Source organism: Limanda limanda, chromosome 9 (assembly GCF_963576545.1).
Source record: "Limanda limanda chromosome 9, fLimLim1.1, whole genome shotgun sequence".
NCBI classification, from domain to species: Eukaryota; Metazoa; Chordata; class Actinopteri; order Pleuronectiformes; family Pleuronectidae; genus Limanda; species Limanda limanda.
The window spans coordinates 5,818,641-5,841,390 of NC_083644.1; the positions used below are offsets into that span (position 1 = coordinate 5,818,641).

At 40.6% G+C, this 22,750-nt stretch overlaps 2 protein-coding genes across 2 annotated transcripts; one reads left to right on the top strand and one right to left on the bottom strand.

Moving 5' to 3' along the window:
- The first annotated feature begins 1,313 nt into the window (after positions 1 to 1,313).
- henmt1 (HEN methyltransferase 1) lies at positions 1,314 to 6,987 on the top strand. Its single transcript, XM_061078164.1, has 9 exons — positions 1,314 to 1,415; positions 1,654 to 1,766; positions 3,163 to 3,297; positions 3,422 to 3,604; positions 4,537 to 4,723; positions 5,303 to 5,491; positions 5,634 to 5,722; positions 6,118 to 6,275; positions 6,875 to 6,987. The coding sequence occupies exons 1-9, from the start codon at positions 1,314 to 1,316 to the stop codon at positions 6,985 to 6,987; spliced, it is 1,269 nt and encodes a 422-aa protein (XP_060934147.1).
- A 259-nt stretch (positions 6,988 to 7,246) lies between these two features.
- Positions 7,247 to 22,435, bottom strand: fam102bb (family with sequence similarity 102 member Bb). Its single transcript, XM_061077488.1, has 11 exons — positions 22,190 to 22,435; positions 18,325 to 18,445; positions 17,543 to 17,572; positions 17,028 to 17,144; positions 16,463 to 16,509; positions 15,472 to 15,566; positions 13,646 to 13,744; positions 12,059 to 12,311; positions 11,047 to 11,183; positions 10,542 to 10,611; positions 7,247 to 9,811 (listed from the first exon to the last, which is right to left on the bottom strand). The coding sequence occupies exons 1-11, from the start codon at positions 22,333 to 22,335 to the stop codon at positions 9,769 to 9,771; spliced, it is 1,158 nt and encodes a 385-aa protein (XP_060933471.1). The 5' UTR covers positions 22,336 to 22,435; the 3' UTR covers positions 7,247 to 9,768.
- Positions 22,436 to 22,750: the final 315 nt, after the last annotated feature.

A 22,750-nucleotide genomic window follows, 5' to 3' on the forward strand; every position in this document is an offset into this window, starting at 1 on the left:
TGGGGTACGTCTGACATGTCTCAAATTCATTATGATCAAACCTGAGGAGCACCTTTTAAATTTGAATGCTTACGAATCTTTCTTAGCGATAGCTTGTATACATTCTCATAATTGTGGCTGTATCATAGCAACAAGTTGGCTCCATAGCTGTCTAATAACGTATTGCAGAAATTATATATTTATCACAAATGGTTTTATTATTATTAGATTCTCTGGATGATTGTGCAACTAACAGAAGGTAGTGTCAACAAATAAACAGATAATTTATCCAGCAATGTTTTTAAAACCATGCAGTATATTTTCTTTCAAGATGTCAATTTCATTAAAACACCCCTCTGTAAAACATCAGGTGTGAATTCTTTCATTTTTTTTACTTTGTGTGTGACTGTGTTTAATCTGTCCAGAGCGGCAAATACTGACTATTTTCATTGTTGCTGAAAATCTCAGTGAATTTTAACACAAATGAGGAATAGTCCAAAAGATTAACAAACATCAGTGTGATTAAAAACTGCATTAAATCACCTATAACATACATATTCAGAGGCTTGATATCATGAACACTTTAATGGGTAGTTTTCTCTCTATATCTTGGTTATTTCTGGAGGTTTGAGTTATGATTATTTTCAGAAGAACTCCTTATCGAAACTTTCAACTAGCTGTGCTCCATGGAAAAGATTTTTTACAATTAATCACTAATACTCAAACCCTTCAGTAATGTACTGGTCACTGGTGTTTGCTCTCAAGTCTTGGTCCTAAACTGTTACACGTTTGATTCAAAATTATACTAATAAGTCAAAAAACTGAAAACCACTGAGAGACATTTGCCCATTCTATATATTTGTACCATTTTGGGCTAACATACAAATAAACCAAACCACTGGCATTTAAACTGAGCTATCCTTAATAAAAATAATAATAATAACAACAATAATAAAACAACAATAATAATCATCATAATTGTATAAATAATAAGGGTAATAATAACGGTGATAAAAAAATATGGATAATGCTGATAATACTAATTATTTTAATGAAAATATAAAATGCAGATCTGGGTGTTCCTGAGAGGTCGCAGTGACCTTTACCTTTGACCTTTGACCATCAAACTTTTATCAATTCATCCCCAAGTCCAACTGAACGATTGCACCAAAAATCTAAGATGTTCCCTGCCGACAATTTTGAGATTTTGTGTTCACAACGAGGAGGAGACGGAAAACACACCTGGGACATGTCTAAAAGCGACGTCACAGGGGGGGCAGGTGGACAGTGGATAACAGCGCCCTCCACCGGCCGGAGGTCAGTTCGAAGTGAAGATGGAGGAGCCGCTGTTCCCCCCGCCGCTGTTCCACCCGCCGCTTCACAGGCAGAGACACCAGTTCGTCATCGACTTCGTGAAGAGCAACAAACCTCAGAAGGTTTCCAGACATTTTTTAACAATCAATATAAACACGTTAGCATCGAAGCTAACGTCAGAGCTAACTCAGCTAAGCTAACGTCATCACCTGAGCTAGCTAGCTTCGTTACAGAAGTTGGTTCAGCAGCTCCTTCAACCTGGTTTAACTCTGACGTGTGTTGTGTGTTTGTGTCTCTGGTGGGTTTCATCTCGTCCTGGTCCTCATCTCGTCCTGGTCCTCATCTCGTCCTGGTCCTCAGGTGCTGGACCTGGGCTGCTGCGAGTGTAGCCTCCTGAAAAGACTCAAGTTCCACCGGGAAGTGCAGCTCCTGGTCGGCTTGGACATCGACGGGACCAAAGTCAAGAAGAAGATGTGAGTCCCGTTTGTAAATAAAACGTGTGATTCTGGAGGTTTGAGTTATGATTTTTCAGAAGAATTTCTTATCGACACTTTCAACTATCTGTGCTCCATGGAAAATATTTTTTACAATTAATCACTAATACTCAAACCCTTCAGTAATGTATTGGTCACTGGTGTTTGCTCATCAGAGCTCTCAAGTCCTGGTCATAAACTTCTACACGTTTGATTCAAAATTATATTAATAAGTCAAAAAAACTGAATCGACGGGACCAAAGTCAAAAAGAAGATGTGAGTCCCGTTTGTAAATAACACCTGTGATTCTGAAGGTTTGAGTTATGATTTTTCAGAAGAATTTCTTATCGACACTTTCAACTATCTGTGCTCCATGGAAATTTTTTTTTACAATTAAGCACTATAACTCAAACCTTTCAGTAATGTACTGTATTGGTCACTGGTGTTTGCTCATCAGAGCTCTCAAGTCTTGGTCCTAAACTTCTACACATTTGATTCAAAAATATATGAATAAGTCAATAAAACTGAATCGACGGGACCAAAGTCAAGAAGAAGATGTGAGTCCCGTTTATAAATAAAACGTGTGATTTCATTGTGTGTCGTGGCTGAAGTAAGAGTTGTGTACTTCTTGTAGTATATCATGGAGGTAGTTGCTTTCTCTAAGATTTAATAATGTATAAAAACAAGTAATCTTTCTGCTAAATGATGTGTTTACACCTTCAGTTTTATGCTCAAATAATTGATGTTGTTGACTTTTTTAACCCTAGAACACTAATGTGAAATTAGTTATACCATCACTAACGTCGGGTAAATTTGACCCGATATAATATACCCGATAGAAAATACATCTCATCAAAATATATTAATGTACAACAATACGTGGCAATTTTAAGTACTCTTCTTTTATCTTCCTGATACAACATCTCATAAAACGAAAAAAAAGGTATGGGGTAACCCTATAAAAAGGCTCTTAAATTAGTGAAAAATTAGGGGGTCGTTAAAGAAAAAAAAAAAAAAATAATAGAGCTGGGAACTTGTTCTTCGGTCCAGCCGTTCCTAGGACATGTGTGGTGAAGGCACAGTCTCCCTGCACCATTTACAACTTCTATCATATCGACGTTAGTGTTCTAGGGTTAAGTGTGAAGAAGTAAACAAACATCCATGTTGTCAATAGGTGAGAAAATGGGATGTTTCTGTTTATTTTATGAATCTAAAAAAAGCAAATAGAATTAACTGAGGCTCAACTGGTAAAACAGAATCACTGGGAAAATGATGATGATGATAAGAACGTAGACTCCAGCCTCCTGCAGAGTTCAAGTCTGAAATCATCTTCTCTGTGTGTTGTTGTAGTAACTAGCAGCTTGCGTCCTGATAATCTGCTTGTGTCTTCTCTCAGGTACGAGTTGGCTCCTCTCTCCACCGACTACCTGCAGCCCAGTTACGATCAGCTGCGCGTGGAACTGTACGAGGGCTCGGTCACAGAAAGAGACGCTCGCCTCAGAGGATTCGATCTGGTGACCAGTATAGAGCTGTAGGTTCCTCTTCAGGTGCTTCGACCTTTGACCTTCTGGCATCCATCATTTTCATGACTCTCCTCTGTGTCTCACTTTCTCTCTGTGTTGATTTCTATCGTTGTCTCTCCGGATTGTCTCCAGCATCGAGCACCTCACGCTTGCTGACGTGGAGCGGTTCTCCGAGGTCGTGTTTGGTTACATGACCCCGGCGGCCGCCATCGTCAGCACCCCCAACTGCGAGTACAACCCCCTCCTCCCCGGGCTCAGGGGCTTCAGGCACAGTGACCACAAGTTTGAGTGGAGCAGAGCAGAGTTTAAATCCTGGTACAGTACGCTCTTTGACTTTTGAAATGAATTGAACTCCTACCCATGCTGTTAAATCTCTTACTGAATGATAATGACGAGGACCGGAAACTTTCCACGGGAATATTAAGCTCGGGAATTTTGAAAAAGGAAAAAAAAATATGCAAATTAAACGCTGAGCAATAAAAACATCATTCAAAACACTATTTTAAAGATGTATGGAATGCAGCACACACTGCACATTGAATTTCAACCCTCCACTGTGCATTCTTCCATCACATGCACAGACAATTCCCAGCATCCTTCACTCTACAGCAGGGCTATTGAGGCCTGCTGTAGTGTGCAGGACTAGTCAGGTAAGTTTCCATGATATTACTGGGAAAAATATATTAGCATGCTGATTGAGGATTGTTCATCTGTTCATCTAGCCTATTTCCATTCATTTATCCATAAATTGTAAAATATGTTTACAGACTATTCCAATTGTTTGGCTAACTATTTATATCTCTGGCATTGCATTATTGTTTTTTTACAAACTTTTTTCTCATCTTATTCTACAGAACAATGCCACGTGCACTCTCTCATGTGTGGAGACATTTCACCCCATCCAATGTAGAAGGAAAGGCTGTGTTCATTTGCAAATACTGTGCAAAGACCTATGTTAAGAATGACACAAAGATGCAGAAGCGTATAGTCAAGTGCCCAAAGTTTCCTCAGGGCTCAAATCAGCCTATGACAAAACAAAATGTTTATATTTATGTCTGTATATGACAAGGTAAATACAGTTAGTATAAATTACTCACAACATTTCCAGTTTATTCCCGTTAATTCCCGTTAATTCCTGTATATTCCTGTTAATTCCCGTATATTCCCGTTAATTCCCATGGAAAGTTTCCAACTTTGAATATTCCCGGAATTTTGCAACCCTAATAATGACCCACCATCCTGTTCAGGGCTCTGAAGGTGTGTTCGGAGTTTGGTTATGAGGTGGAGTTCACTGGGGTCGGACAGCCGGCGTCAGGATACCAGGAGAGCGTCGGCTTCTGCTCTCAGATCGGAGTCTTTCGGCGACTCGAGCGAGGAGATGACAGCAACGTGTTGGGTGGTCACGGTGCAGAGGAGGTTTATTCCTACACACTTGTGAGTGTGTTGAACCTCCTGCTGGCTCAGCTGTTGACTCGGCTCTTTTCTTGCCTCACTCTCATTACATTAGATTCTCCTGAACATCTGATCCTGTGACGTGAGAGAGAGAGAGAGAGATGTGAGAATGCAAGAGTTGTGTTTATCTCAATTTCCCTGTAATTTGTGTTAAACTAAAGTAACACAATTTGGTCAGAGATTAATCAAGTGAGTGAGACAGAGACAGAGAGGAACCACAACAAATCGCGGGAGTTGTTTTTTTTCCAGAGTTTTTGGGACGGTAGACATGCCAGATATCCAAATTAACGTGTAGAAGCACTACAAAAGTGGAATTTTCATAATATGTCCCCTTTAACAGCAATTAACGACAATTTTTAAAGCTTTACTGGCCTCTGCTGGTAATCCCTGTGAACTGCAGCGGAGGTCTGGACACCCGTACCTCAGCCAATCACAGACCTCCCACAATTTGAATAATAGTAAACTAGGCTTCCAGATTAACTCGCAGTGATCTCAGTCTCTTAGGTGTTTTTACCTGAGCCACTGGATGTGATATGTGTGTTTTCTGCGTTTCTCTGTCAGCTGTACAGCATAAACTATCCCAGCCTGCGTGACAACAACATCTTGCAGAGGGTCCTGGTGAGCGAGGTTCTGTCTGGGGCAGAAAAGCTGAAGAGTAGATGGATGGAGAAGAAGAGTGGTGAAGGGAACACCTCTTCTGCAACGTTTGAGACGGAGGAAGAAGAAGAGGAGCACACAGGTGGATGTACAGTGTGTGCTTAGCAGAGGTGCTTTTTGATCAACTTGATGCCCCTGCAAAATACATATTTGTTCTCTCTTTATTTCAAACAAATCAAACCTCACACCTACAGCCTGCAGAGCGGAGATGAGAGATGTCGCATCGCAGTGTGAGGGAGGAGCTTCAGAGGATCAGGAGGAAGAGGATGAAGGAGTGTGTTGGACAGATTTCCAAAGCCGACAAGATTCCTGCACATCACTCAGGTGGGTTTCTGTAAGGAAGGTTAGGTGGTTGTCATGGTGACTCAGGAGTTTCTGGTATACAGATCAGGACCTGGACAGAATTCACACCATGATGTTATCAGTTCTTCCCCGGGTCGTGCTCCACCTCCCCACAGAATTTAAAGGAAATCCGTGAAGTAGTTTTCTATTAATCCGGCAACAAGACAAACAAACAGCAGTGAAAACAACCTCTTCACCTCCTGCACTAGATTTGATTTCAGAGCTTTGTGTTGGATCAAAGCGTCAAATCTCACAGCATCACAATAAGGAAACAGTTCTTCAATGTATTGGATTGTTGACGTCGTGCATTAAAATGTGCATCACATCGGCCTCAGTGACAGATTCACATCTCTATTGCTCTTTCTCTCCTGTGGTAGGTGTGTGTCTGTCCCTCTGGATGTGTTGTGGTCCTGCTGCCCCAGAGTCAACACCCTGAGTGGAAGTCTGGGGAATCTCAGGCGTCTTCTGATGGACGAGCCCGATGTCGAGCTGAGCCAGGACGGCAATGCTGTGCTTGTGAATTGCCTTGAACAAGGTACTGTGGTCATTTGATCCAGAAGGGAATGAATGTATTAACTAAGATGTGTTATTACAGCAGATTTGTAAAAGGTTCTACTGTTTAATCAGGAGCAATAATCGCTTTAAATAGTAAATTGATATACTTCATAATTACTGATGGACCAATATGATCATTTTTTATATTTTATAATTTATTGCACTTACATCAAATGGTTTTTATGTAATTCAAATTCTATATATTTGGCTGAATTTGTGTTTTCTTTTAATTTACTAAACCAAAATTATGGTAAAACTGTAAAATATCAAGCCTCAGTTACATGAATCGTTAACAGAAGCATTTATCCGTATTTCCTCGGTCCCCAAAAATCCATATCTGTCGGGTTTTAGTGAACGAGACAGAAAAGTCCTCAAGACAACTTCAAACCATATCAAATGCAGTAGTAAGATTTGTCCAGCAGATGTCACTATTTCAACTGCACATTACGTCCAAAGTGGTTACATGAAACTTTCTGCAGCTAACACAGCTCTTATAAAAACAAAGCATCATCAGCTGACTTTTTCCTGTGACACCTGAATGATTCTGTAGTGACGCTATTCTGTCATTTGTGTTTTGAGACCTTGAGGAAGAGGAGGCTGAGGACGATCTGGAGGACAGCGGGTACGAACCGGCCAGCAGGCCCCACTCTGCCGCTGCAGAGCAGGAGGAAGACTGGGAGGCAAGTGTTTGACCTGGAGGACGCAGCTTTTGTGTCCAGGACAAAGTTAGGTCTCGTGTTCAGATTCAACAAGGCTTATTTGGACTGCGACTTTTTGTTTGGATTATGCTTCCAGTTGCTAAAGCCTTTAAAAATAAATGTATTGCGTGAGAGCAACTTAAACCAACCAAATGTTATAATCACAATAAAACTGTGAGAAGATTATTATTGTGAATGATGTGAGCTTAACGAAGTAGATCTCCATGCGCAAAGAGGCTTTTACAGAGTTTTATTCAGTGCAAGGTACACATGAGAAGCATCCAGTACACTTGTTAAGGAAGCAAATGTTGGTCAAAAATACGAGTCTGTAACAGGAAACACTGGACAGTGTCAGAACAGAACATCACTTTACAGGAGAATACATATTACAGTTTTATAAAGACAACAGCTTCACAGAAGAGAAGAAGCAACCATGTTTGTAACAACATGTTAGGTACCAAGATGAACAGACCTGCGTCACACAGGTGTAAGTGATCTGATTCCAAAAAAAACAGACTAAATATAATGTAATATTTGATATTTGGTAGCCACACACTTAACACTGTCTTAACTATGTAGTGCTGATGCCCCCCCTCCCAAAAAAAAAGAATCTTTAGCAAAAATATTGGCACAATATCAGCAATGATGATATTCAAAAACCAAGAGGACGATATCTTAACACAGGAACATTGAAACCATGCTGAGAAAGAAAAGAAAACACACAAAATGAGAACATTGATTTACAGTAACACACTGAAGTTCGAGCTTTTAACAGTACGTGATGAGAACAGAATGACTTGCTACATGCTAAACAGGCGAAATCCTCTCTTCAGTGTGGAAATATCAATATTAAAACATAGCAAAGTATCAAATTAGAAAGAAAAGATGACGTGGCAAGTTCTGCACGCTCGCTAGTGGACGTCGGAATCATGCAGAACGTAGAAACGGAACACTGACGTATAGTTAAAACACCATACACTGATGTGTGCAGATATCGATAGAACATGTATATAGTTTGTCTAGAAGAGGGAGTATCTTGGCTCTACTGTGGGTAATGACAGAAGATTACAGATGGAGTACAGTCTGTTCACGAGTTATAGTGTGTCTAAGGTTATCAGTACAGTTTATGCATAGGCCTGACGAGCTCCCAGGTACCGTCAGTGGGTTGTGTACTTTGGCTGATTCGCTCTCAGTCTAACAAATTGTTCACTTAATCCCGTATTGATGCAAATCTCCTGCATGCGTGACACAATCCTCATATTGATGTTGTCGTTAGCCTTGTCTGCAGCACTAAATGTTAATGATCTGCTTGATATGTTGCTAGGAGACACACGCACAGAAAATTACTGCATTACTCTGGGTCGTATCTTTATGGCAGTGGATTACTTAGTTACTAGTCCTTCATTGTACTGTACGTACTACAGTATTTATCAGTCACACTTCATGAAATCGTTGTTGCATCACAGGGTCTCAGACTTGTTCACTGACGTTAGCGTCCCAGTCAACGGGCGAGCTCAGATGGCAGGAAAGCGTTGCCAAGCGTAGCTATACGTATTGATCAGAGGAGATCCTGTTCTATTTAGAGATGCTCCGATACCGATATACAGTAAATCAGCAAGAACGCACATCTGTGTCCTAATCTGATACCATGTTTTTAAAGGTTATTAGTTTCACCTAGATGAAAGTGCAATTTTCCTTTTACTGGAAGTCACTTCTTCTTTGCTGCTCCAAAACAGAAATCCTGCTTTGCTGCCACTGGCAAGTAGTGTTTTTAGAGAGGCGAAGAAGAAGGGACTTCTGGTGTTGTATTATATTTGTTTAGATGGCAAAGCACATTTTTATATTTGGGTTTTTGACTTAAAACCTTGTCACTGCATTTTGCCTCTTATACGGCTGAGTAATACTGCAGGATTTACTAAAAACAATCCGTTGCTGATAAGAACAGAAACTTCTGTTATTATAAGTAAGCAAATAGACTTTATCTCCCATCGTTCAAAGTACCAACAAAGCATTTCTCACAATAGATCCTATATCCCTCCACTCATTCAAGATACCAGGATAACTGTTACTACTAACAAAAGTAGTCTTACCATATAGCAGACGCACAACCACACACACACATACTACATTCACACAGCTAAAAGCTCAAGTCTGACGCCTCGTCTTTGTAATAAAATATTCTCACCTTCAAAACACTAAAAGGTGGATTAAGGTTAGTGCCAGCAACTGCAGCTTATAGGCGAATATTAAATAGAACGTCCCATTTCAGGAGGAATTCTAAAACGAACACTGACACTAAAGGAATGTATTGAAAACGGATGGTGGGCTCCTCTACAGAGCAGATTCCCTTTGTTTGAATTATGCCACTCCTCCAATAGACATGAAACGTTTATCTTTTTCTTCCAGTTCCCAACAGAGTTCTGTTTAGATGCTGGGCGACAAAGTTTAACCTCAAAAACATCGAACATCTACATCCCGAACGTGAGGAGTGAACAAGTTCTGTTACATACACGTTAAATGTCTTGAACATTCAGGTCAACGTTTCATTTACATAGATTCACAGCTGTTTACAATGAGATGATAACCACCCACCTCCGCCTGTTGAAAATATCTAAAAAAGGAAGCTACTATGTCATATAGCTATTATGGACACAGGAGGGCGCTGATGTTACTGATCCGGTAACGAGCTGTAGGAATGGAGATTGAAATGAACTCAGCCTTGTTTCCATGTTTGTGATGTGAGCGGTGTGAGTCTGTCACTAAGAGGCTGCAGGTCTAACGCTTTATCACCACCTGCTCGTACGCTCCGGCACCAACCCTGAGGAAAGACAAGAGGATAACGTTAAGAGAATTATAGAGGAAAACTAACAACTTATAACGCTTCTTATTTAGTCTTTTGTCCTTTCTTAAAATGTTTCTTAAACTGCACTAAACCAATAAAACATTTTTCTATTTAACATCTGATATTCTGGTCCATCTTTAGTCACAGTCTATGGGTGTTCCATCAACAAAATGTACAGTGGTATCCAAAAAGTTGTTATAAAATAAAATAGTAAGATAATGATTATACTGGACACCAGCCCTTATGCTTTAGAACAGAGGTCTTCAACAGGAGGTCTGCGAAATTTTTGGCTGATTAGACAATTTTTTTTTTTTTTCAACCAATTTTCTACCCACGAATTTAAATGTCTTTAAATACACATTAACATGAATCAACATATTATAGCGAACGGATAAATGGAGGCAGAAGACGTTATCTTTCTGTGTATTATTTGAATAGCTTAGAATTGATTGTACAATAACAGGATAGCTATGTTTATACATGGCACTAGGCCCAGTTTAATAAAAAACACAATTTTATACAATATATATAGTAAGGGGTCCCTGCTCTATCTCTCCATCAGTTTGGGGGTCGCCTGAAAAACATTGAAGACCCCTGCTCTAGAATATCAGTCACAGTTGGACATGTCCACCATGTGCAGCTCATTCAGCCCCAGAGGAACAAAGCATGTGGCCTCACGTGAACATCTCCCAGTGAGTGAACTCACCTGGTGGGAAGGTGATGGCTCCCGAGGGCCGTGCTTCCTCCAGGCCCAACGAACAGACGCAGACCTTCCTCTGAAACAGACACAGTTGTAGAAACGTTCAGTCAGTAGAGAGCGACAGTATCCTCCTATAGGATTCCTCTCATGAGGAGCAGCCAGTTGCTAGGCAATCTATAAATAATCATGTATTGACAGCAGTTTTCTTTTTCAAGCTTTGAGCGAGATGAGACCTTGGAAGGAAAACAAAGCCCCGCTCCTCGAAGAACAAACTCTGACTCATGGGGGCGACAGAAATCTGTCAACTTAATAATTGTGTTATGTGAACTAGCTGTGTGCTAAGCAAATAAGTTGAACATCTTTGGGTTTTGACATCACTCAGGGTAAGACTATGACTTAAACAATACAAATTATTACTGAATTTACAATTGTATAAACAGAGAAAAGTCTCAAATACCGAGACCAACATTCCCATGTGGCTGTGTAAACAGAGCTTCAGTGTGTGTTTTACCCTCTGCACTTGAGTCCAGTAGGCTCGGTGTGAAGTCTTGACTCTGAAGAATTTTTTCCACCACATCGTCCGCATCCACCCGCGTGTCGTCCATCCTCTTCAGCTGCGACTCCATGGAGTCCTGTTTCAGTGGATGTCTGACGGGAGGATACAGGAGAATCATTCTGTGCCCATTTGACCTCTAATGGTTTCCACTGCAAACTGGAAATGGTGTTTGCTTAAGGGAGATTATGGTCAAATTATATCAAGATAAAAAAAATGCTGTATTATCAATCGAGATTGATGATTCTCATGATAAATGTCACTTTATTATTTCTATTCAGTTAAGACAGATTTTAGCTCCTGAATGAAGGTATGGTTTTAAATTATTCTGTAGGATCAAAACATTCTAAAGTCCTATATATATATATATATATATATATATATATATATATATATATATATATATATATATATATATATATATATATATATATATATTTTTTATTTTTTATTTATTTGACCTGTTGCTATGGATGAAAATGATATTGTGATAAATATTGATATGGTTTCATCGCCCGGGGCCTGATTTGTTTCTTGGAATCAACAATTCCTGCTCATCAGGGATTCCATTTCTGCAGCTGGTGATTCCGGTTTCAGTCGACTGAAAATGTTTTTGTTGCAGCCGCTCACTTGTCATTACTTCATTATTAAATTAATATTCAGCACTGATTGGTTAGACCACACCTATCTGTTAACTTAGCATTTATCTTGATTTTAAATACACACCGTTTAAAGATTGTATCTTGCACTGTGACATGGTAATGGTAATTGCACTGGTGACGTCAAACATTTGTTAATAACAAGCTGTTAATGACACCACATAATGATCCATCCACTTAATTTTGTCCTTGTTATCGACACTAAAAGTTAGAATGTTTAACGTAGTGACTGCCTTCTTGTCGTTAAATCGTTCTACCACAAGTATTACATCTGTATTTTCATTTTCCTGCTAAAACGTCCTCGTCCTCACCTGTTGAGTCGTTCACAGGATGAGGCGCTGTGTACCGGTGTGCCTGGGGGGTTACTGGTAGCAGTGGTGGCTGTGGTGTTAGTGGTAGGGACCGGGTGTTCGGGCAGCGCGGGACAGGGTCTGGAGTCTCTGTCCCGGTCCTCGCTGGGTTCTGGGATGCTGCCAATGCCCGTGGAGGCGCTGCCCACTGAATGGTTTCTCCGGTGGCTGAACTCTGACATGCTGGAGGAGCGGGAGTGACCTGTACTGTAGCCTGCCAGGGATGGACAAGGGTTTCAAAACAATACAGCAGCACTTCTTAAATAAATCAACAATATGCAGCGGTTTTATCTTCAAAATTACTTAGACAGTTCACTGACTTGGAATTAGGAAATGGGCTAGTAGGATTATTTATAATAAGACAATATTTACTCGTATTGTGTTTTGACCACTGGGCAGGACATTGAATACCAGCCTTTATTAAGTTTACTGTATTTGCTACAGCGGCAGCTTCTGGTTCAGGATGCAGAGGATCATTGATATTTTTTTGTTTACATAAAAAACACTTATCCTTCCGACACAGGGCCAACAGAATGAATGACCATGTGTAGCTGCAGGGGGCGCTGTTGCCTAGTAAAAGTTTCATGGTGTTGCTTTAAACATTATGCCATGGGAGTGCCTTGACATTTCAAATGAAACCAACCGTAGCCTACCTTCTGTGCAAAGTGCCTTGAGATAATGTTTACTATGATTTGGATTTATACAAATAAAGTTTAATAAATTCACTTTCTTCAAATCAGTAAAAATGGATATTTGACCAGCGCCTCTTTATTTTGCCATCTCTACTCGCACCAGACTGATTTAACCGATTGTCAATAATGTTAAGTAGCTGTAAACGATATGAGATCCTAAAGATGTAATGTAAGATCACCTGCTACTGACACATGTTCATAATATTACACATTTATGCTGCTATGACACCAGTGGCCTAATCTGCATTTAAATCATATTTACTCAAGAGTCCAATTATTGCTCTACTAATTAAAGATAAATGTAAAAGATTAGCTATCCTATGAACCTGGTTTCCCCTTGCATTGCTTTGAATGATTTAACACTTCCACACCACACAATCACGTGCTCCTCATGTCTGCAGCCGTTTAAAACCAAAAGACCTCAGTGCATCATGGCCACAGAGGAGCAAACTTCAATCACACTGTTACAAAGCTCAAATGACTCTAACAAGAGACACATGATGTGGCAGGAAATACATTTGCACATTTCGACCGAGACGACTGCATCTCTCCACTTCCTGTGATCTCTTATTACAGTCATCTGATCAGCCTCTAATGGAAACTCGAGCTTCAGGTCTCAACTGCTCTGGTGGAATGACACTGGAAAATAATTTCATCACTTCGATGGTTTTGATACACATCTTCTCCTTTAAAAACGATTTTAGGTTAGTTTTAATATATTTTAAGCTACGAGTTGCTGATATTTCAGCAACTCAAGTTCATAATTTATAACATTAGCTTAGACAGTTCCATATTTAAGTTGTTTGCCTTCTACATCAGGTCAGCATAGTGTACTTTAGATGTGGGGTTTCCCTACCTGAGAGTTTGGACTGTTGGCTGGCGTAGCTGGATGTGCGGGAGTGTCCGAAGCCGCCCAGGTCATCAGACACGATCGGACACTTCCCTTCACGGCTCTCTGTGAGATCAGAAAGAATAGAAGAGTCAGACGGGGAATGTGCATCTTTTAATTAGGCTTCCTTTTGTATTCAGGAAGAAGCAACTTATTTAATAGCAGGCACATTTATCCGTTTGTCTGAAGCGAAAAATCTCTTGGTTTGACTGTCATCAGAGATTAAGATTAAGGTTCCTGGATCTGTGCCTTAGTTCTTGGCTCATGTCCCATCTTTCCTCCAAGTTTTGTGGAAATCCATTCAGTAGTTTTTGTGTCACAATCAAACCAACCTACCAGCAGAAAACGGACTAATTACCACTTTCTAACAAAACCACTGATTCTTATAGGGGTTCTTCTTGACCTATTTGTGGAAGAGTGTAGGTTCAAATGACTAATACATCTATGGGGGAATATCTAATTAGATTATCAAGAACAAAAACTATTTTCAAATATAACATAAAGGACCAAACCTCCCATTTGAGTTTATCACACACCTGCCCATTACAATCATGCACAATCAAAACCAATGAGGCCGACAGGAAAGAGCATCGTCTGCAGCAGACAAACACATGTAGTGTGCACACACAAAAAACACACAACCCCCTCGACAGACTCACAGAACGTCCTATTTTTAACCACGTGAGAGCCCACAGGGTCGGAGCAGATTGTAGCTAACCTAAAAGAGAGCTAGTTTAAATTATACATGAAAGAGCTGCACTACACTCTGCAGCATCCAGGAGGAACAGGCATTCAACACAGAGATGTGCTCACACATGAACACACACACAAGCAAAGAGTGAGGGAACGGAGCAGAAGGCGACAGCTGCAAATATTTGCATAACAGTGGAGGGCAGATAGGCTGCATGAAGCAGAAGAACATCGTGCTGGAGAGACACAAGTGCATAAACGTGAATAATCACATGAGTTATGAAAGGAATATCTGCAGCTTAATTTAAGAACTTCATGAAGTTATGACATTATGAGCACGGCATGTGAAGCTTGCATACTTTTCTTTATGACAAATGAGAGTGTAGACAAGAGTCAGCAGCAGATGACTTATCCCTGAGCAACCACAAAACTTTAAGGACCAGAATATGTTATCGAAGTTGTTGCCTCTGTGATAAAGAACAAGTGATTAACATGTGTACACACACACACACACACACACACACTGCAACTGGCCAACTCCTGATTAAGGTGTGGGGGGGGGTGTCTTGAGACAAAGATGTCTGGAACGTGTATGGAACCATTTAATCACAGGGAGATATTATATATATTTTGCTTCTGTCGCGTGTCCCCCCCACCACTTGCTCACGGTGAATCCAGCTGGGAATCCCCCACTGTGTTCTCACATCATCGGACTCTCCTGTCTTTCAGATTATCTGCAGACTCTCTCCACCTTGGTATAAAGTCTGCAGATAATCCGGAGCCTCTCACTCTCACATTTGTGTTCACACATGCAGCAGCTCCTCCAGAGAAAATACAGAGGATTTGTGGACTTCAGTGTTTGTCTAAAAGCAGCTTTTTAAGGGGAACTTTAGGTTTCCAGCCAGTCGCTAGGAATATGTCTTAAGTCAGTAACAGAGAGTGGATCAGGAAACAGTAAGGGAGCAGCTTCTTTTCTTTCAGAAGTGTCAGCAAACACTCCACACAGCTCAAGCATTCTTTTACTAGGTCCCTGTAAATGTTTGGAAAAGCTGATGGCATGACTAAGCAGAGCAGAGGAGTGTAATGTGGCGTGCTGGTCTCACCAGAAGAGCCTTTCTGTGAGTCTCCCCCCCTCCTCTCCTCCAGCAGGCTCTCTCCGTCACCCTGGATCCCGATCACAGTGGCTGTGGAGGGAGGCCTGAGGACAGAGGACACAGTACAATGAGGCTCAAGTTTCCTTCTTATGTTTCAATGTGTCCATTATTAATATCACAATATAATCATCGTTAATATCGTGTTACTTAAACTTAAAGCTACTGATAAAGACAGAATCAGGGAAATGGGAGGAAAGTTTTAAATAAAGATTGATTAGTCGAAGGAAAGAAGAATCAGGCCTTAAACTATAAACATTTAGAGTAGCATTGATCTTAGCATTTAGCTGAGTGTACATACTGAAATAAAACAAGATTCAGCTTTAGGCATAAACATGCAGGCTACTGAGTCATTTCTAGGTCAGATTTTGCCCTTGGGTAAAGCAGCATTTATCCCTCTGTACTGAAACATTCATTGAATAACTAAAACCCTAATTACACCAAAGGGACTTGTACTGACGGGACTACTCATCTGATCAGCTACTTGGGATTTCATAATCCTGTAATGTTTGATTCCCATTAAACTTTGCTTAGTCTGAAAAACCCAGTTTAAAGAACCACACCTTCTTGGAACAGCTCCCACACAAATATAGTCCAGATTTAATGTTATTACTTTGACAATGAAGGATTTTAAAAGAATGTTTCACAAGAGAGAAAAGGATAACTAAAGGTCGACTGTAGTGCAACGACATGAGGAAGTCATGAAGTCAGTCTGAGTGAAATCCTTAATTCATTCACTTTTTCTTTTTTCAGTCAAACCACATTTGCAATTAATTGAGTTAATAAAACCTATTCAGATAGTGAGATGTTAATTGATTGGTGATGGCCATAGACTATAAATAAAGATGAATGACGTGTCGCCACAATTAGCTTTCAGCTCTCAATCTTGACGCTTCAACAACAGACTTAGCACGACATGTAAAAGGCAATTATGTCAACTTACGTTTTAAAACAGGGATCTCCTGACATGAGCTGTGTACTGATGACAACCTATGAGAAGAAAAAGCAGATTGTTTTATTAATATATTCAGATTTGACTTTAATTCAAGTTTCTATTATCATTTCTTCTTATTTCAAAGATAAAAGAAGGGTGTTCTGGTTTAAGCAGAGTTGTCCTGAGCTGCTTTCAGACTTGCACTTTTCAACAGAGAAGGTGTATGTGTGAACACAAATGTCCAGGTCAGAAGCTCTGGGCTGTTTTCAGTAGTTTGGTCACACATGAGAAGTTGTTGTGATTTATCAGGAAATGCAGGATATAAAGGCAGGAGAACAGTGAAGTCAAAATCTCCAGCGTTTTTGCACAGAGGACACTGTTCTATCATAACTGTTTTTTCTAATGGACGACCTGGGCACCTGGCCATTGAGGTCAGTGATGCTCCATGCTTATGCAAAAAAAACCTTTGCCTTGGCTACCTCCCAGTTGAGAAAAGTACTAGGCTTGTATTCAAAACAGCAGGGTATCATATTGAAGAAGTCAAATCCTGGTGTTGTGGTTGCCTTATCGTTACCTTGAGAATGGAGTTATCCTGACGAGTATTTTTGGTATCGTAGCCTTCCAGCAGACATCTGCGGGTTGTGTTCCCTGAGCCGGCAAACTCTGCTAAATTCAGATCTGCAAAACCAAGCTGAAAGAGAGAGAGAATGACAAGGGGTGAACTTTACTTTCCTCTCAGGACACTGATCTATTGCACAGTCAGCAATGTGTCAATCTCTGGCTGTTAAATGACAGATCTCAAAGTGAGTGAAACGTCAGAGAAATTAAACAGTATCAACACAGCTTCTGCAATTTGAATATTAACAGCGAAGGAAGAGGGTTTAGAGTGCTCAGTAGATAATCACATTCTAACAGTTAAAGGCAGAGCACATGATATAATGAGCCGACCTGCAGGCAGTGAGAGCCATCTGTTTGCTACGGGCTCACAAGGCTGGCTACATCAATATGGATGATTACTGTAAATGTAGGTGACCCGGAGGTTGGGACGGAGCATGGGGGTTGGATAACGGAAGTGTGTGAGCCTATTACCTTTGCATACGCCTTCCCACCCTTCAGCTCCTGGAGACGAGAAGCACAAACAATACAAATTAAAAATGTTATGTATAAAAAGTCTCAAAGCTTCATTTAAGCACAATTTAAATTAATTTAAAAAAGGTAAATATCTGTCTGTCAAATGTGTTTGAAAGTAGACTCAATTTCAAAAATACTTGGGATAAACTGTTATATGTGATAAATTATTAGCATGGGCGGTATAAATAGCCACAGCCGGGTGTTGGACGTAATGACAAACTGATGATTAAGAACGTTTCTATATCCGAGTGGAAATGAGGCTCATGCATGTGCACAATGATTAAAATTCACAAAAAGAACAAGGAGTACGCATAACTGTCTTGCTTTCTGTTTATAGTCTCTGGAGTTTCTCAGACTAAACAAATGGATCTTTGTAGCTATCTACAGAGATCTATTTGTTTAGTCTCAGAAACAGAGAGGATACACAGCATGTGTTTCACCAGGGAGGCTTGTTCAGGCTCATCCACTTTCTGGTTTATGTAACATGACATGATTTAAAATGCACAGAGCACATTCAATTGTAAGGATAAAGGTTAAAGGGAAAGTATTTTTCTTCTAAAATCATTGTTTGTAACCATTAACAGAATTTTATTTTACACTGACACGATCATTGGAGGTTTTTTTTAAACCTTGCCTGTTGCATCTTTTACCCGATATTGCTTGTTCACGTCCAAAGCATCAGATTATGGATTTTAGGTTAATCTTTATTCTAGAATCATGGTGGAGTTCAGCTGCTGTACCTTTCTGACGGACACACGACACACACAGGGGTCCAGAACTCCTGTCCCAGCGTTGGCGCTCATCTTGCAGGGGAACGAGAATCGCCTCCTCCATCGAACACAGTTGGCCTGCACCGGCTCCCTGTGACAGGAAATCACAAACACTTATTCCAGCCCAAGCTATGGTCAGACTGTTGTGTGCTTGCTGAGCAGGGGCTGAAAACTTGTATCAGATCATCCTTTCAGATTGAACAGACAGGAATAGAAACATGGCAAGGTGTTGGATTTCATTCCTTAGGGAGCTGGATCATTAGAGGATGTGACTGTTCAAAGAACTGCTTTACATCCTGTAGTTGCAATTTGAAGGACTCACACTGTGATTCACTGTTTGGCTCAGATTCATAATGGATCACATACTGCACATGTGGGAAAGGATGGTTATTAGTGTAAGAGACAACAGAAATAGAACCACTTAGATCCTCACTCTTTCAACCCTCAAAAACCAAAGCATTGAGTATTAGAAATCATCATTATTGGAAATAATCACCTTTCATTCAGGCTAGTGCAGTTCAAAGTGCTTCAGAATTAACTGATGAGCGAAAATATTGACGAAACAAATACTGACAGTGAAAAACAGTAAAATAGACTTAGATTTGTTTTCATATATCTATCAGCCAAAGTATCGTACCAGAAATTGTTTTTATCCCCCCTGTAGGTAACCTCATTAGCCCTACTATTCCTTATCGGGTTCTACCAAACACCTTCCTGCCTTATTTCTTGATGTTTGCAACTCAGATCACATTTCTAATCTATCGGATGAAAACCACTTGGGATGAGTGACTACGGGATTAACAATCCTCACATCTCATCCCTGCTTAAACCTATTGATTCAAACTGCCAATATACGCTTGTGTGTTCATCCTCCCATTCTTCAGACCACCTAATAAAAAGGAACTAATAAATTCACCTATTGATTTATTTAACTGCTGAACCAAACGATTAAGGGTGATGGGTGTGGCCTGTTACTAGCAAAGGAGTGAGAGACATCCATCCTCCAGCTGCTCAAAGTTAAAGGGATTGCAGGCGGTGGCTTACTCTCAGTGAAAGGAGGAGATGAAGAGAGTGTGTGTGCGTGGGAAGCATTACGATACCCAGATGGCTTCCCTCTCACTGGCGTCGTCTCCTCTCCCACTCACCTAACCAACTCCCTTCTGTCAAGACGGCCCACCCGCCATTCGCTTCAGCCCATTCTGATGGATTGAAATTCAACGATTTTCTCCTCTAATACACTGCGGCGGAAAATGATGCATCAAGTGTTTTGCTTTTGAAATTGGGACAAAAGGAGCCACACGCTGATGGCGTCGGGCAGAAAATGTTGAAGTGGAAGAAGTGTTGATGACAGGAGACTTAAATGATTAACAGGGTGTAGGGGATTAATGTGAAGGATGGGCAGGATTGACTGGATTTTGTTACACAACAGCTTCACCAAAAAAAGAAAAGGCAGCAAATGTGCAACGGATGTTTAACAACAACTGACTTCATCCGCACGTCGATGAAGATTCAGAGATCGAGCTCCCGGCCAGATGGAGCCAGCGTGGTTCTGAAAAATTCAGATTTGATTAGATGTACTACAGCTCACAACCCTTCTCAGCGCAGCAAAATCCTATTAGTGAGTGTGAGCCCGAGCAAAATCCATCCGCTCGTCTCTCTACTGCACATGTGTCAGATATGTTGTTAAACCAAAGCTGTTCTCCCTTTAAAAGCAGCTGCTGTCAGACTTCAGACACAAACTTTCATACGCACATGTTCCCCCACATCTGTTTAACGTGAATTTGCCATCGGGCTAAGCTTTGATTTCTCTAATATCAGCATCAGCCCCTAAATCCATATCGTCCAGACTGTGGAGAACATCAAGTCTGGATTCATCCACGAGACGTTTTTACATTCAAAGAAGCAAACTTATTTAATGGGGAAAACTTGTTCAGGGTTAAAAACAATGACAAATCCCTGGTGACAAACCCGATAACAGGAAAAGAAAAGAGGTTCATAAAACAACACTTGTGATGACTCAGGGGACTGCAGAGGTCTCACAAATCAAACTGCTTCGGGAAAATGTCATTTAACGCTCCCACACATGTGACCACATATACTGAGGAAAATCTATTGATAAAAAACATTAAAAAACAACAAAGATCTGGAGAATGAAATACTTCTGAGGCAGAACAGGATGTTTTAATTATAGCGAGAACTTCAATGTCAGGGGTTGTGGGATAAAACAGAACCACCTGAGTTCCTCCTGTTACATGTCCGCTCAGAAATATACAAAGAAAACTGCAGATATGTTAAAACGACCCTGGTACCATGACCTCATAAGCAATCTGATTCAGAACATTTCTATTTGTCCATTTTATAAGAGCTACTTACTCTAAAGCAAGCAGAAGGCCTGTTATATAATCAGGGTGAAGCCTTCTAATCCCTGCAGCCTCCCTACATAACAATAATTTCCCCTTCATGCAGTGCTGGGAACCAGTTCGGATTCACGAGTGAACGCTTGAACAGGTGAAAGTCGTTGCTTGTTTCAATATGACAGTAATAACAGCGTTATAACGACACTGCTGTGGACCACGGGGAGACTCTGAATAACGGGTATAAGTCATTTCCTGTCTTTACCGGACAAATTGGCATCTACTGAAAATCCCGGTTAGGGTTGTCGGTGTTTAAACAAATATTAGCTGTTCGTAGTTTGAGGCTTTTCTTGGTCACAACATGATAATAAAAAGAAAACTTCATTGCTCTGTGGGGAATAAATTCATTCTAAAGCACATTTACCATCATCCCAGTTGACATAATATCCCATCATAAGACGGGAGTCTGTCCCTCTTAACCTTATTTCATTCTTGTGTCACATATGTTGTATTTTAAAGTGTTTGTGTCCCCTGATCTGATTCTATTTGGTTTGAATAACTTATTCACGTTTGTTTATGATGTATTGTAAAGTGTAATTGAGCGTTTAGAAAGGCAGTGAGGTAATAAAGTTATTATAATAGTGTAATAACCTTTAAAAATAGCCAATCGTGTTATTAATACGTTGATTCATTGATTTTTTCTTTAATTTCTTTTTTTCACTGTATTTTTAAATTGCTATTAAAACTTTTAAATTGTATTTATAGAGTTTCCTGCTCAGTTATTGTAATTGTATCATATTACTTTTAGCTCATTATTCAATTGTGGATCACCTGGAGCTGCACTAACCTGCACAGTAGCTCCTATAAACATGAATTAGCTCTTTTACACAGGAAGCTCTTTCCCAAAGAAGATGGGAGAAGGTGTTATCTGAACTGGGAATGACTGGTCAGGGTCAAACAGTCCATGCACCAGGTCTGATCAGCTCCTCTCAATGACAGGTGGATAAACCAGGAGGACGGTAAATGATGAATGAGACCACACAGGGACCACAGAGGACAACTCGGGACAGGATCGATCCAGTAGCAGTCTCAACACAGGAGACACGTTTAGCTGTGTGGACACATCAGCTGGTTCCACACAACCCAGTGAGGAAGCTGAGGTCGACACATGAAGAAGATGCTCCTGTTCGTATTCATGAGCATTAGCATCATTAGCACACATGTTTCAAACGGGCTATGCTAACATATTTGCATAACGCTGCCTAGCATTAGGTTAAGATTAGAGGAGGATGTTGAGCTAGCACACGACAAGGGACAGACACTAGCTAGTGGACGGTGGTTTAGTGAAGCCCCCTGCTAGATGGCTTGGGGGGGTTTCACACAAGCTAACTGGGCTAGTTAAGCTAGTTTACCCAGGGGTTTAACACTGAACTGGTTGTACTGGTTTTACAGGTCCTGGTGGTTTTGGGGGGTGGACTTACCGGGAGGACTCCTCGGAGAAGCCGCCGTCCAGCAGCCGCACTTTACAGAAGAGGACCCCGTTGACGAAGGGGACCGAGGACAGCTCGTCCAGCTCGAAGTCCACCTTGAACTTGAATTTCTTCTTCTTCATCATCATTAGATCCATGCACAGGCTCAGGTCCGTGGAGAAGAGGCCGCTGGCATCACAGCCCCATGGTGAGGAGACACGGTGGTGTGGTGTGTTGTGATGGTGTGTTGTGTTGTGTTGTGTTGTGGGAGGATGGGGAAGACGCTGGGGACAACTGTGACATCTGAAGGGACGAGGGAGAGCGACTTCCTGTCAGGGACTTTCAAAATAAAAGGCATTTGAATCAGAATGTATTTATGCAAAGTAGGATTACACCTACCTGGACTTTGCTCTGGTTGTTGGTGAATACAATGAACAAAAAAACATAAAAATATAATAAATACAACACACATAAGAAATAAAACTATATATAAAATAAAAATGTATAAAAGATATATAAAAGTAAAGAAAAAAGTGAAATGCAAAACAGGAGAGCAATGTCAATTTGCAATAA